The sequence below is a fragment of the Python bivittatus genome, unplaced genomic scaffold, assembly GCF_059951505.1.
Source record: "Python bivittatus isolate LINGU-HERP-01145 unplaced genomic scaffold, Pbiv_v1 ctg000190_np1212, whole genome shotgun sequence".
Taxonomy (NCBI): domain Eukaryota; kingdom Metazoa; phylum Chordata; class Lepidosauria; order Squamata; family Pythonidae; genus Python; species Python bivittatus.
The window spans coordinates 18,124,874-18,137,373 of record NW_028277042.1 but is presented as its reverse complement, the minus strand read 5'-3'; the positions used below and the strand labels follow the sequence as shown (position 1 = coordinate 18,137,373).

At 41.1% G+C, this 12,500-nt stretch overlaps 1 protein-coding gene across 2 annotated transcripts; it reads right to left on the bottom strand.

Moving 5' to 3' along the window:
- Positions 1 to 289: 289 nt before the first annotated feature.
- HSD17B2 (hydroxysteroid 17-beta dehydrogenase 2) lies at positions 290 to 11,913 on the bottom strand. Of its 2 annotated transcripts, XM_025169733.2 has the most exons (6): positions 11,418 to 11,913; positions 8,248 to 8,460; positions 7,225 to 7,410; positions 3,793 to 3,930; positions 3,273 to 3,356; positions 290 to 810 (listed from the first exon to the last, which is right to left on the bottom strand). In XM_025169733.2, the coding sequence occupies exons 1-6, from the start codon at positions 11,701 to 11,703 to the stop codon at positions 788 to 790; spliced, it is 930 nt and encodes a 309-aa protein (XP_025025501.1). In that variant the 5' UTR covers positions 11,704 to 11,913; the 3' UTR covers positions 290 to 787. The 2 variants fall into 2 exon arrangements, with proteins under 2 accessions (XP_025025501.1, XP_025025500.1); XM_025169732.2 differs by lacking the exon at positions 290 to 810 and having other exon boundaries at positions 2,020 to 3,356; positions 11,418 to 11,912.
- Positions 11,914 to 12,500: the final 587 nt, after the last annotated feature.

The window sequence follows — 12,500 nt, the reverse complement described above, 5'->3', positions numbered from 1 at the left end:
CCTGGACCAACCATTTTCTCTTACCCAACCTCTTTCATAGGATTGCTGAAGGTGCATTGCAGGACATCATGAGCCCTGGGAGAAAAAGTAGGATATTATGGAATGTGGAACTTTAAGACAAGCTGTGCCCCAGAACTGCAAGAACCTGTGCCCCAAAACTGCAAGTCCCAGCAACCCAATCCAGGATGGCCAATAGTGAACATTGGAGTCAAACATCATTTAAACCATAGGCTAGCAGGCAAAGGACTGTACTGTTTGCTATTATCTCTCAAGAAGCTAGAGATCAAGATAAAATGTAATAAATAAATGTTTATTATGATATGAACCAAGAGAACACTTGTTACAGGGACTTGATGCTTTTCTTTTACATCTCCTCTTTCCATAGAAGCTTCAAAATACTTGGCACAACCTAAACGAAACGGCAAGCCTCCATGGCCAGATGGCAGAAGAGTTGCACCAGCTCTATCTTGCAGGCAATCTTCTCAATCATTAACCTGGGTTACAGTCGGGGTTGTGGATACAAAGCATTTGCCAGCTAAGCAGCCACATTCACCTCAAGGAATTCTCTGAGCAAGTCTGGAAAGCTCTTGAAATTGTATCATATTTATTTACACGTACAGCATTTGAACAGAGTGGGACCACAAAAGAAACGTTTCACCTGACAGCTGTCACACTCCCATCGGTATCTGAAGTGTCTCAGATAGCTTCCAAAGTCCATATTCACTCCCAGTTGCTCGCTCTGCCCTTCCCCCCAAATCCTGTTTTGTTCTTTGCTTCTTTTCATGAGTCATCTCTTTTTGCTCCCTGTACCTGCCCAGCAAGGAGTGGAATTCTCATAAGTCATCTCTGACCAAGCATTCTTCAGTAATTAATGCTGGAACATCACAGCCTATGAACAATTTTGCTAAAATTGAGTGCTCAGCAAGATAGAATGGGCAACCTTTTTTCGGGGGGGGGAGGGCTGCTCCTTTTTTTGCTTTTTTTTTTTCCCCAGCACCTGGAAATCACATAGGACGGGCTAATGATGTTGTGATATCACACAAGACGCTGGGCCTTCCTTCCTTCCTTCCCTCCCTCCCTCCCTCCCTCCCTCCCTCCCTCCCTCCCTCCCTCCCTTCCTTCCTTCCTTCCTTCCTTCCTTCCTTCCTTCCTTCCTTCCTTCCTTCCTTCCTTCCTTCCTTCCTTCCTTCCCCATAAGGTATGAAAAGATATCCAACAGTTTATCCTGCCTCTTTCTGGGGCTCAGAAATCTGTAGGAAATCACCCCACCAATGATTAAGCATTAAGACTTCATCCACGTGACCTCAGGAGGTTCCAGGGGCTGCAATAAATAGATTAATAAATACCGAAGAAGGTGGAGGGAAGTTGGGCAGCCACACATGGATGCCATCACAGGCTGGCCTGTTAACTCTTCTCACAAAAATCTGACTGGCAGTCTAAAACAATGACACTTAAAGAGATAATGGCATGCATTTCCTTAAACCTAGTGTGCAGGAAACAATTTATGCTAGCCACTATCTGCAAAACAGATGTGCCTAAGTCTTTTTCTTAGCCTCCTGCTTGGCATGGAACTCTTGGAGCCAGTCCAGGCATAGTACAATCTTTGACTTTTACCATTAATGACAAACTTATGATCCCTTCGGTTGACTCATTTTTGATCTGGCCATTCCATCAAGTAATTTAAAAACCTGGTCAGATATCAGTTGTTCCTTCTGTTCAACTCATGTCAAGTTGACTCAGAGTGGCAGCATCAAGCATAAAATGGCACAAAGGACAAACTCATTGTTATTTCTTAGCATGCAACAGGAGGGTGCGCATTCATTTTTCAAGTTGTATCTTGAAACCGGCACAAACCTAACCGAGCTATATTCTGGTGTGGCCTGGGTCAATCGAACCTAAGATGAACTCGGTGAATATGGAATTGTGTCCCTGGGGAATTCCCAAATTGGTGAGGTAGTTCTTCCCACTGACAGACAAGTGATGGATATGTCAACTAAACGAAGAAGCTCAATCTGAACATTTTGCATTCACACTTCCTTTATAGATTTATGGTAGAAACACTGTATCCCAAGAAACAGTCATGTAGAGGGTTGAACCAAATAGTCTCTCCATTTCCCAGACCAGCCATCCAACCATTTTGGCACAATGGAAATCTCTTTTAAAAATAAGTATCTATCTATCTATCTATCTATCTATCTATCTATCTATCTATCTATCTATCTATCTATCTATCTATCATCTATCTCTACTGCTTGGATTAACATTATGGTGGTCACACCCTATCACGGTTCACATTCAGTATATGGTTGAGGCAGTGCAATAGACCAGACTCTACTCCCTAAATCTTCACATGGTTCTGAGTTCCTGAACATAGCCTATAAGCATTCATCTATAGAAGCAGTAGGGATTTCTGCATTTTGCTGGGTTTCTGATTAGTAATAAAGATTCCATGTAATTAGAGTATGTAAATGCATAGACTGAGTTCACATTCTTCCCCTAGAGTTTTCAGGAGGAGTTCTTCAGGTAAGCATGATTTCCTTTGTCTTTTATAAACTCCTGAGCAAGATCATCGGAACAAAGGATATAGGGTACATGATGGCCACCCTGATATGTTGCCCCAATGTGTATTGATTTGATTAGGGCAAGCAAAAGGTATGAAAAATTAGATATGAATCTTTGGAAAAGGGAAGACATTTTTCAGCATTGCCATAAAATACAATGGAAAATTCCAGGAAAAGCTACTCTCTATCTCAAAACAAAGATGAAATGTACCAAGTATTATCATGAGATATTAGTGATTATAAAGTTAAAACTCCCTTTTTCTGAACCACCCTAAATCTATGCTTACATTTATATCTATCTTTACATCTGTGTATTATTTACACCTGTCCTATCTCCCATAATTAGCTGAATAACTTACCAAATAGAGGCCACAAATCATCAAAAATGTGGTGGACTGCTATCTTCATTTTTGAAGGAGGCATGGACTTCCTACTCACCTTACAAACTGTTTTTTGTCTCTGCTGTTCCGAGCGCATAAGGCACATTAGGGTTATTCATGATTTTGCTCATGAAAAAGTCATAAAACCAGAGAGGAAAATAGCAGAACATAAGAAGGAATGTGTAACTATTGCTGCCTGGAGTGTATAAACCTTTTGGATGCTTAGCCAGTAAAGCATGTAGAACATCAGAGGACACAGGTGAGAGATCGGATGAGCACAGAGAAGACATCTGACTAAGGAATATCTTCATGTTATGGACGTAATCCTCACCATAATCTTTCTTCACATCTGGAGTTAGGTTCTCCAGAAGGTTCTGTTCCTCCTTATTCCATTCTTCAGGATTCCCCCCGATTGCTAGAAAACCAACAAATTCATTTTTGGAATGTCTAGCCTGTTTGATTTCACCTCAGAAGTTATTCCTACAAGAATGCAATATGAAAAAATACAGAGGAGGTGGCAGGAAAGTCTGTTCAGTTCAGCTCCCAGAATGAGTGGTATTTGTGAATACAAAATTTGTTGTTGGTTGATCTGGGCCATGAAAGAATATATAATTAAAACCTTCTCTTAAAAAAGACCACTTGCAACTCTTGGAAATAATGTGTTTTGCATCTTATGGTTGGGACAAATTGCATCTAGGATCTTAAAAAGCAAAAGCAGGATTTAGCCTTTGCTAGGGATAAAACAGATGACTCAGGGCCAATTTCTGATTTTGGATTGAGAAAGCTGGTTTCGATGGAGTTTTCTTTTCTTCTGAGTCTAGAGGAAGATGGAGTGAAATATCATGACTTACCTGTTTTGAAGCCTGAGGGCTGAAGAACAGCAACTTTAATGCCCCACTTTGATAGTTCCTGCCTCATGACTCCAGAAAACATGGTCAGCGCTGCTTTAGATGATCCATAGGCGGCAAGTCGTGGCATCGGGATTCCTCCTGTGAGGAAAATCAAAACACTGACTCACAGAAGGAGAACTAAAAGCTTAAGTAAAAGCTGGATGTTAAGCCAAAGTTAAATACAAGTTTCTTCGCAGCGAACAAGCCAAAGGTCTATGTTCTTGCTGGCTAAATATCATTCTGAAAAGCTTGTCTTTTTTTTATCTTCTTCTCCTTATAGGATATTGGAAGAAGACCAAGAAAAACAGCCACTGTTAGCATAGAGTTCAAGAAGAAAATCACCATTGGGGGAATAATTCCACACTTACGTTTTACACCATTGGAACTGTAGCTGAACGCAAAGTACAGATTGTACAAGTTGCTACAGAAGATCTCCCCTTCTGACATTTTTGTTCCACTGGCTTTGAACGAGCTATACTACCCCACTCCCTTCTGCCACAAAAGGTGGAAAAAGCCCATCTCATTCATGTGCCGGTCTACATTTTTTTTTTTTTGCATTTCCCTGTACTGAACACGATCTTCCCTCCCCCTCTTTCCATACTCTTAACCCCAAGCTCCCAAGCTGGCATCTACCTTGCTAGGTTCACGAAAACCATTAAAACCTGGCTATTTCCAAAGGCCCTTGGGATTTGTCCCCCCCCCCCTTGGTATGATGTGATAGAATTTTATGGTTATCTTTTGTTGTGTAATTGTTTTCATCTTGGTTATTATGAGTGGGAGTGTAAGCCACTCGGGGCTGGTCATGACTGAAGTGCATATAAACCAATGTAAAGAAGTAAGTAAATAAACTTCTACAGTAGCCCTAGGAAAATAACCTCAAGAAAACTCCAGTTCTCAAGGAGCCATGGCCTTGTTTTTGCCATTGTTTGCTAGGAAAACTCTTATCTATCTATCTATCTATCTATCTATCTATCTATCTATCTATCTATCTATCTATCAAAATTATATGGCTGCCCACCTCACAAGAAGTGACTCTGGGTACCATACAACAAAGATATAAAACAATAAACATGTTAAAAACAATTCTTATTAAGAAAGCATAAAGAAATTAGATTAACAGGATTTCACCGGTCCCCTGGAACCCCCAGCCTGATGACAAAGCCAGGTCTTGAGGGACTTCCGGAGAATTTTCTGGAAGTTCCTCAAGACCTGGAAGTCCCTCTGGAAGTCTGGAAGTCCCTCAAAACTCTCCCTCCCTCCTTCCCTCCCTGATGGTAAAGCTATTGAGATCCTTGGTTGGGAGACTGAAGGGGAAAAAAAGTCCAGTGTCGTATCACTTTTCCTGAAAATCCCTTTTTCCATCAGATCTTTCTTTACGTAACCTACCTAAATGGGGCCACCATTTCCAGTTGCCAAGATACTCTGCAGTTACTCATTATACTAATATAAGAGTTATTCCATATCAGTTGCTTCCAATCAGGAACTATTCTCAAAATGATATGTTTACAATTTCACATTCCAGCACTAAGCTGGGGGTGAATAACAAGGTGAATAAAATACCTCCCACAGCTATGAGTCTCAACTACTGGAAGAGTTGGAAATAAGTGTGAGAAACATTACTTTATACAAGGTAGGCAAATATTTTCCAGGGTGAAAGTTCCTCCCTTCCCCAAAAGCAACATCCAGTGAAAGGAAGGAATCCATGTTTTACCAGCAAGTCTTTTCAATTATTTATTCCTGGTAGAGTGGAGTCAAATTGAGGTCCTTTGCCTTTAACTTGATGACCTATTTTGAGGTCAAGCTGACTTTGGAGACATTGCTGTGCCCTCAAGCATGAAAGGGTTGGGCATCATGCTTCTGTTTGACCAAAGAGCAATGACACTGAGTGCAAAATGTTAATTGCTTATAAAATAATTGTTTTATCACCAGTGGAGTTAATATCCCCAGATGGCTATCGCAGAAGCTGTAAATGGGTTTAATGGGGGAATTACCTGAACATATATTTCCGCATAGAAAGGATGGGAAAAGATAGAAATAGAAAGGCACCAAAAATGCTACTAACAGGAATAAAATATAAACCAGGGGTGCTTAAGCTGAGACACTACAGCCATATGTAGTCCCCACAAGCTTTGGGGGTCACCTCAAGAAATGGTCACCCATTTGTCTTTTTAAGCGGGGTAGGAGGAGGTAGATATTCAACCCATGGGGGATTATTGAATTAGCTGGATGAACATTAACTTAATTAAATTAAAACTTTATTAAATCAAATATAGGGCTTGCCCCGGTCCTGTCTACTTTTTAGCACAGCCTGCACGTTGCGTGCTCTTGGTGCTTACAAACGGAGTCCTACAAAGAATGGTTGGTGTGGAGAAGAGAAGATGCCTTGCACAAGAATGGAGGTTCTGCGAGGAAACAGTGACTCCAGTTCAATACTACGGACATCAGCAATGAATCTTTTCCTGCACCAGGCACACAAAAGTTAGCCAGTGTTTTGGACAGCCACGGGACTTTGCATATTGATCAGCTCATCATTCTGATGGTTTGCAGTTGTCTATTATTGTCGCTGTTTCCTCCCCCACTTTTTGTAACCCCGAAGCGATGCTGATTTGCTGAAACTGAAAAATGCATGTGCCACTTGGCAACTGGATCCTGCCATGTTGGAAGCAGAGCCCAAAGGAGTGGAAAGGAGAGGAGGGGATTTTTTTTTTTTAAGTTGTTTTACTCCATCTTCAACAATTCCACTGTCAGAAAGGGAATCTGAAAGTCTTCCAGCAAATATATATTCCTGTTAAGCGTAGGAAAGGAGATCTCATTTTAATTGATATATTTGATGAAATGTCTGCATTGTGTTTATTAGAATCCATGGGAAGTCGTTTTTGTAAGCAATGTACTCTAATAAAAGGTATTTTTATACATTATTTTCATGAATATGTGAAATGCATGCCTTTCTCTAATGGTTTTTTCTTTTTCTTTTCTTTTCTTTTCTTTTTTTTGCCAAAGGCAAATTCCATTGCGATACTCAGAGAAGTACAAATTTCCAAAGATAAATGAATGTTAGTTTGCGAAGTGGCAAAATACACGTAAACACACACGCACACACGCCCCTTTTTCCTGCAGTTTTGGCCTTGACTTGGCTATAAATACTTCTAGATTAGAAATGAGATAACCCAAACTTGCCAAACTAAATCTTCCTTGGATGTTAGATAGCTCAATTGTTTAGCATTGACATATATGCGTTTTTCTGCAGTCTGATCCCTAGATTCATGATTAATTTGGAAGCCTCCCGCATGGCGACTCTAATGTGTCAGAAATGTGGCAGTTCACGGAGAAGAATCAAACCCAAGTGGCAGTCTGTAAATTTACAAATTGCTGGAACACGCCGGCATAACTCACCTGCCAGGCTTGAAATGTTAATAAGCCTTCCTTTGGATTTCCGAAGCAACGGTAAGAATGTTTTGGATAATTCAACAGGGCCGAAGAAATTTACATCCATGCACTGCTTGTAAGAACTCATAGGAAGCAATTCGCCGTCAGCTATGAACCCCAATATTCCTGCATTGTTGATAACACCCCAAAGGTCTGGTGGGGAGAAAGAAAGGAAGAGCAAAGGAGTGACTTATGGAATTCTTGCTGCAGGAAGGAATCCCAGGCTTCTCCCAGTTTACTTCCTTCCTTTTATGCTTTGCGTCTACTGTATGTCTTATCAAACGCTTCTCTTTCACCTACTTTTTAAAGCAACTATGTCAGGACAAAAGAAGACCTGGGTTCCCAAGAAGCAGCAGTTTCAGATTTTCCAATAGCCCAATGATTATTTGTAGATTAAAGGAAAAGGTAAAGACTCTGCTAGTCCAAAGTAGCTTTAATAAGCAATGACCCCACTGAACACAAAGGGGTGTGAACAGACATAACACAGATACTTGTAAACAACAGAGAGTATCTGAGATAGAAGAAAGGGAAAAACATAAATTAGATCTTTACCCCCAAACCTTATGTCTAAATATTAGGGTTGATCATGTTTCAAACATTAGGTAGGCCATTGTTTGTTAACAGCAGCATTAGGATGTCACAGTGTCGATATTTGACCATTTTTGCTGGACCACAGTGGGTGGCTGTAAGGTTTTTCAATATCTAGACTGCAGATCCTGGACAAGAGTCAGCAACGGGCAATTATCCAAGTTGTAGCCACCATCACTGAGTTGATCTCATGCAACTGAGTTAATGGAGATCTTTTATCTTAATTTCATTCATTCCATCAGCTAGTCGAAAGAGGTAAATGTTGATGTCGGCCTCTGATTTTGAAAGATGACTGGATTCTCAGGCCAAAATCAACACACCTCATTTCTGGATCTTTGCAAAATGTCACTTCAACAAGAATGAAGATCACAAAGGGGAGGATATGTGCAAACCCGAAGATACCTGCATTTTGCAACTTCCGTCTTACTTCAAGATAAGCCTCCTTTATTTGCGTAGAACTAGTGACATCCAGTTGCAGGATGGAAAGTCTCTCTGAACAGGTTTCCTTCAGCTTTTTTGCACCGGGTCCTTTTGCATTCAAAACACTGGCAAATACAGTAAATCCTAAACTGTCAAGGTACTTTGCGAGCTCATGACCGATTCCACTGTCACTTCCTAAAAAGAAGCCATTAAAAATATAAATATATATAAATCTATCCATCTATCTCTATCTCAAGGAGCAAACTGTTTGGAATCAGAGACCTACAAAGAAATGTGATAGGTCAGTGATGGCGAACCTTTTGGGCTCGGCATGTCAAACATTCGGAAAATGCCTAACTTGATTCTGCTGGTGTGTCACCCCCCCTCCCCCCAGCAAAAGAAAAGTAACTCTTTACATATTCATTTATTTAAAAAAAAATACAGTCCAATCATGTGTGGTGCTATGTATTATAGAAAGAGACATCCAATGATTACAAAAACGAAATAGGAGTAAAACTATCTCAGTTTCTTTGGTAACTCAAACAGGGAGGATAGTTGTTGTCAAGTGTTGGTGAACGCTGGCGTGTCACATGCCATAGGTTCCCCATCACTGTGATAGGTTGATAATGGTGGTCAAAAAGAAGGAATAAATAGAATGGGCTCCAGTTTTGTCTTACAGCAATCCCTTTTATCCCCTTGCCTCAGAAAATGCATAACCTTTCCAACATAAACTTCTGTATAAGCTAAAAGCTTTCTATGACTGCCTCTTTCCTGCATTTGTTTATGGATTATGCATTTATTATAATTTTATCTTTTCCTTATAGTGCTCAAAAGTCATGCATATCTTTTAATCCTCTTAAGTAACCTTTGATGTAGGCTGGGGTGAGAGATAGTGGCTGGGTGAATGAGGGTTTGAACCTTGGCCGCCTTGGTTCCAGCCCAATTCCTTAACTGCTACATCACACTACATCTGTAGAGTTGAAGTACGTCCTGGACACCATCTAGCCCTACCTGCTTTTTAATTCAAGTGATACAGATATAGAGCATCCTCCACAGATGGGAGCCCAACTACCATTTGAAGGCCTTGAGGGAGAGGAATCCACCACACGTCTGGGAAGTGGGTTCCAAGGTTAAACTGTGTTTGACGTCTCTCCCCCATGTATAGCCAAAACCTGTCTCTGGGAAACTTATCCCAACAAGCCTGAATCAACCCAAAGAGAAGGCAGTGCACCTCTTGTTCAGGACAGTTGCCAAAGTGTATTTTGAACAACCTGTTGCCCTTTGTTGGGAAGTTGAGTCATCCTGCTAATGTATCTTTCACCCGAAGGACAAATTCCACAATCTACATTAAGGTAGTTGGGCCAATCCGGAAGTCACAAAAGAATATGTGTGTTTCTCAGCCCCTGATTTTAAACAGGTGATAAGGAGGCAATGGCAGAAGAAATGATAGCAGCAAAAAAAAAAGGGGGGGGGCTAGGGGCAAAGGAGAACTTTTGAACATGACTGGTTCTTGGTCACAAAGAATGTGCCCAGAAGTCCTTGATAGGAGAATCAAAATGTCACACATCTGTCTTGATTTTCCTCTGCAAAAATCTCAAGCGATGCATGACATGACTGTTCCCTCCATGTGGAATACAATTCCTTGGGAGTTATGATGATGTTTCTCCCACTCCCCCTATTTTTGGCATTGAATCAAACAGCAAAACGTATCTCTTTTAAAATGGATTTTCATTTTCGTTTTCACTTTTCAGTTTTTTAAACCTAGCGACAGCTGCCTTGAGTATTTGGTTCAGTCGAAAATCAGAGAATGAATGAATGAATGAATGAATGAATGAATGAATGAATGAATGAATGAGTAAATAAATTAATAGACAGTCCCTTCTCTCTCAGTCTCTCTCTCTCCCCCCCCCATATATATATAATATAAAGCAAAATTAACCAAACCAATATAGTATGTGGTCTGGTTAGTATGTGGTTTGGTGGATAAAAGCCCTGCAGATCTTCATGGATCTGTTTTGAAAGGGTAATTTGATCAAATCACCTTCAGACTGAATCACTCCAGGGAAGACTTGCATTGCCTAATTCTCCACCCAAGGCAGGTGTTCCTCTCCTTCCTTCCTTCCTTCCTTCCTTCCTTCCTTCCTTCCTTCCTTCCTTCCTTCCTTCCTTCCTTCCTTCCTTCCTTCCTTTTCCTTTTTAAAAGATTTCCTTCCTTTTCCTTTTTAAAAGAGCAGGACCTTTTCCTTTTTAAAAGATGAACTTTTGCTAGTGTCAGTTCAGCCCTTCTCCAACACCGGTCACCCAAGCAGCCATATTTACAATTTCCAGTGGACAATGAACAATATCTAACATCTAGAGAGAGAGAGATCTTTCAGCACAGCACTGAAAGGAACGGATGGAGCACAAAGGTATATAGGTGAGGATGAAGAAGCCTGCTATGGTCTTAAGTTTTTTCTTTCTCTTTCATTCACAGTGTGTGTGTCTGTGTGTGTGTGTGTGTGTGTGTGTGAGAGAGAGAGAGAGAGAGAGAGAGAGAAGGAGAATTACTATTATTTTCAGAGCCCATTGATGAATTGTCTTTCTTGCTCCAGACAGCCTGGACCGAGGCATTGTGTCACACTCTTCATGACAAGCTGCTGTACCAGCAAATAAGCAATTTGTGTCAAGGTGCTATCCACACCCACCACCACACATTCTTGGACTCACTCTGTCGCCATTTATCATTGGCTCTTTAAAGCCGCATGTCAGACATGAAAAACGGCTCTAGTTAACCTTTATAAAAAGAGGCTTAATAATAGGCTGCCTGTTCCCGTTTTGCATGGAAAGAAAAAAAGAAGACAAGGTCAGATAACAACCTCAAATCATAAGTTATTTCACGGTTTACAATCCCTACATCCCAAAGCATCCTTGCACAGAAGTCCAACTGGAAGCCCAAAGTACCGTAACATTTCAATCTGAGGGGGAAAAATATCCTTACTTCAGAATCGGGTAGAGTGGATAAATTAACCTTAATAAAGGAAAACAGGTTAGCCGGGGGAAGCCAAGTTCTTGGAAGAGTTATTTCAGAGAAAACAGAGTAAATGTAAACTTTGCATTTTCTCTCAAGAAGTTGGATGGATAAACTGAAAACGGAACAGATCTCTCTCCCTTACCTGTGATGAGCACCGCTTTACGATCCACGGGTAACATGGCTTGCACAGGAGTGTAAAAGCAAAACATGAGACACGCCAGGGAGAATAAAGCCAAGCCTACAGAACTTCTCAGGGTGGAAAAGCAGAGGATTTCCACAACCAAAAGCAACAGGAGGCCACAGCGAAAAGCAGTTGCTTTCTCCACTCGGTTCTTCTTGGCTTGATAAAATATTGTCCCACCATAGATCACAGTGGCTCCCATATAGATGAGCAGAGAATGGTCATCTTCAGCCTCCTGCATCAACATGATGACAGGCAGAAGAAAGGCAGGACTGCTCAGACAGGCACTAAAAGAGAAAAGGGAAAGAAAAGAACAGTCTTACAAAATATATAAAAACTTCCTAGGATTATTCACAGCACAGGCGGAGCGTGTCTTAGGTCTCAGAGGAGGAGGTGGAATTTGAGGAGGACTTGACAGGCAGCGAGACAGCAATCTTCGAGGATTTCAGATTCGATGTGGTTTTATCTGAACTGCCAGACCTGGGTGCTGGGGGGGGGGGGGGGAACTTTAGATATTTGCTCTCACCTTATTTTTTGTTATCTTTTTTTTTTTTTTTTTCGTTTATTGCAAGAGGGCTCCACCTTCAGAGGGACAAAGAGGGAGAGAGAGTCAGTAAGCAAGCAAGCTTAGGTAATGTTTGACAGAGCCAAGACTGAGCAAGAAGCAGCAAGTTTGTCCTAAGGGAGGTTATAAGCCTTACATAATTTACGTGTTTAAAGAAGATGCGCTTAAGGAAAAGGAGAGAGGTAGCGTGGAACATGTTTTCCCCTCCACTCCAGAGCCGATCCGCTCCTCTTTGATGTTCAGCCTTCCAACTGTGCTGATGTAATGAGTACAGACACTTCTCTTTCATCAGCTAGTTCCTAGCCCTAATTAAGGAACTTAATTAGGACAGACCAGCATACTCCAAAGCATAACTCTTTGGATGGGCAATACCCAAACATCCCACTTTGGCCCTGGGGAAAGAGGCTCTGTAAAATTACCTACACTATTCAGAATGTGCAGAGTTCTCTTTTCCTGCATCTCGCGTGGTTCTAGAATTC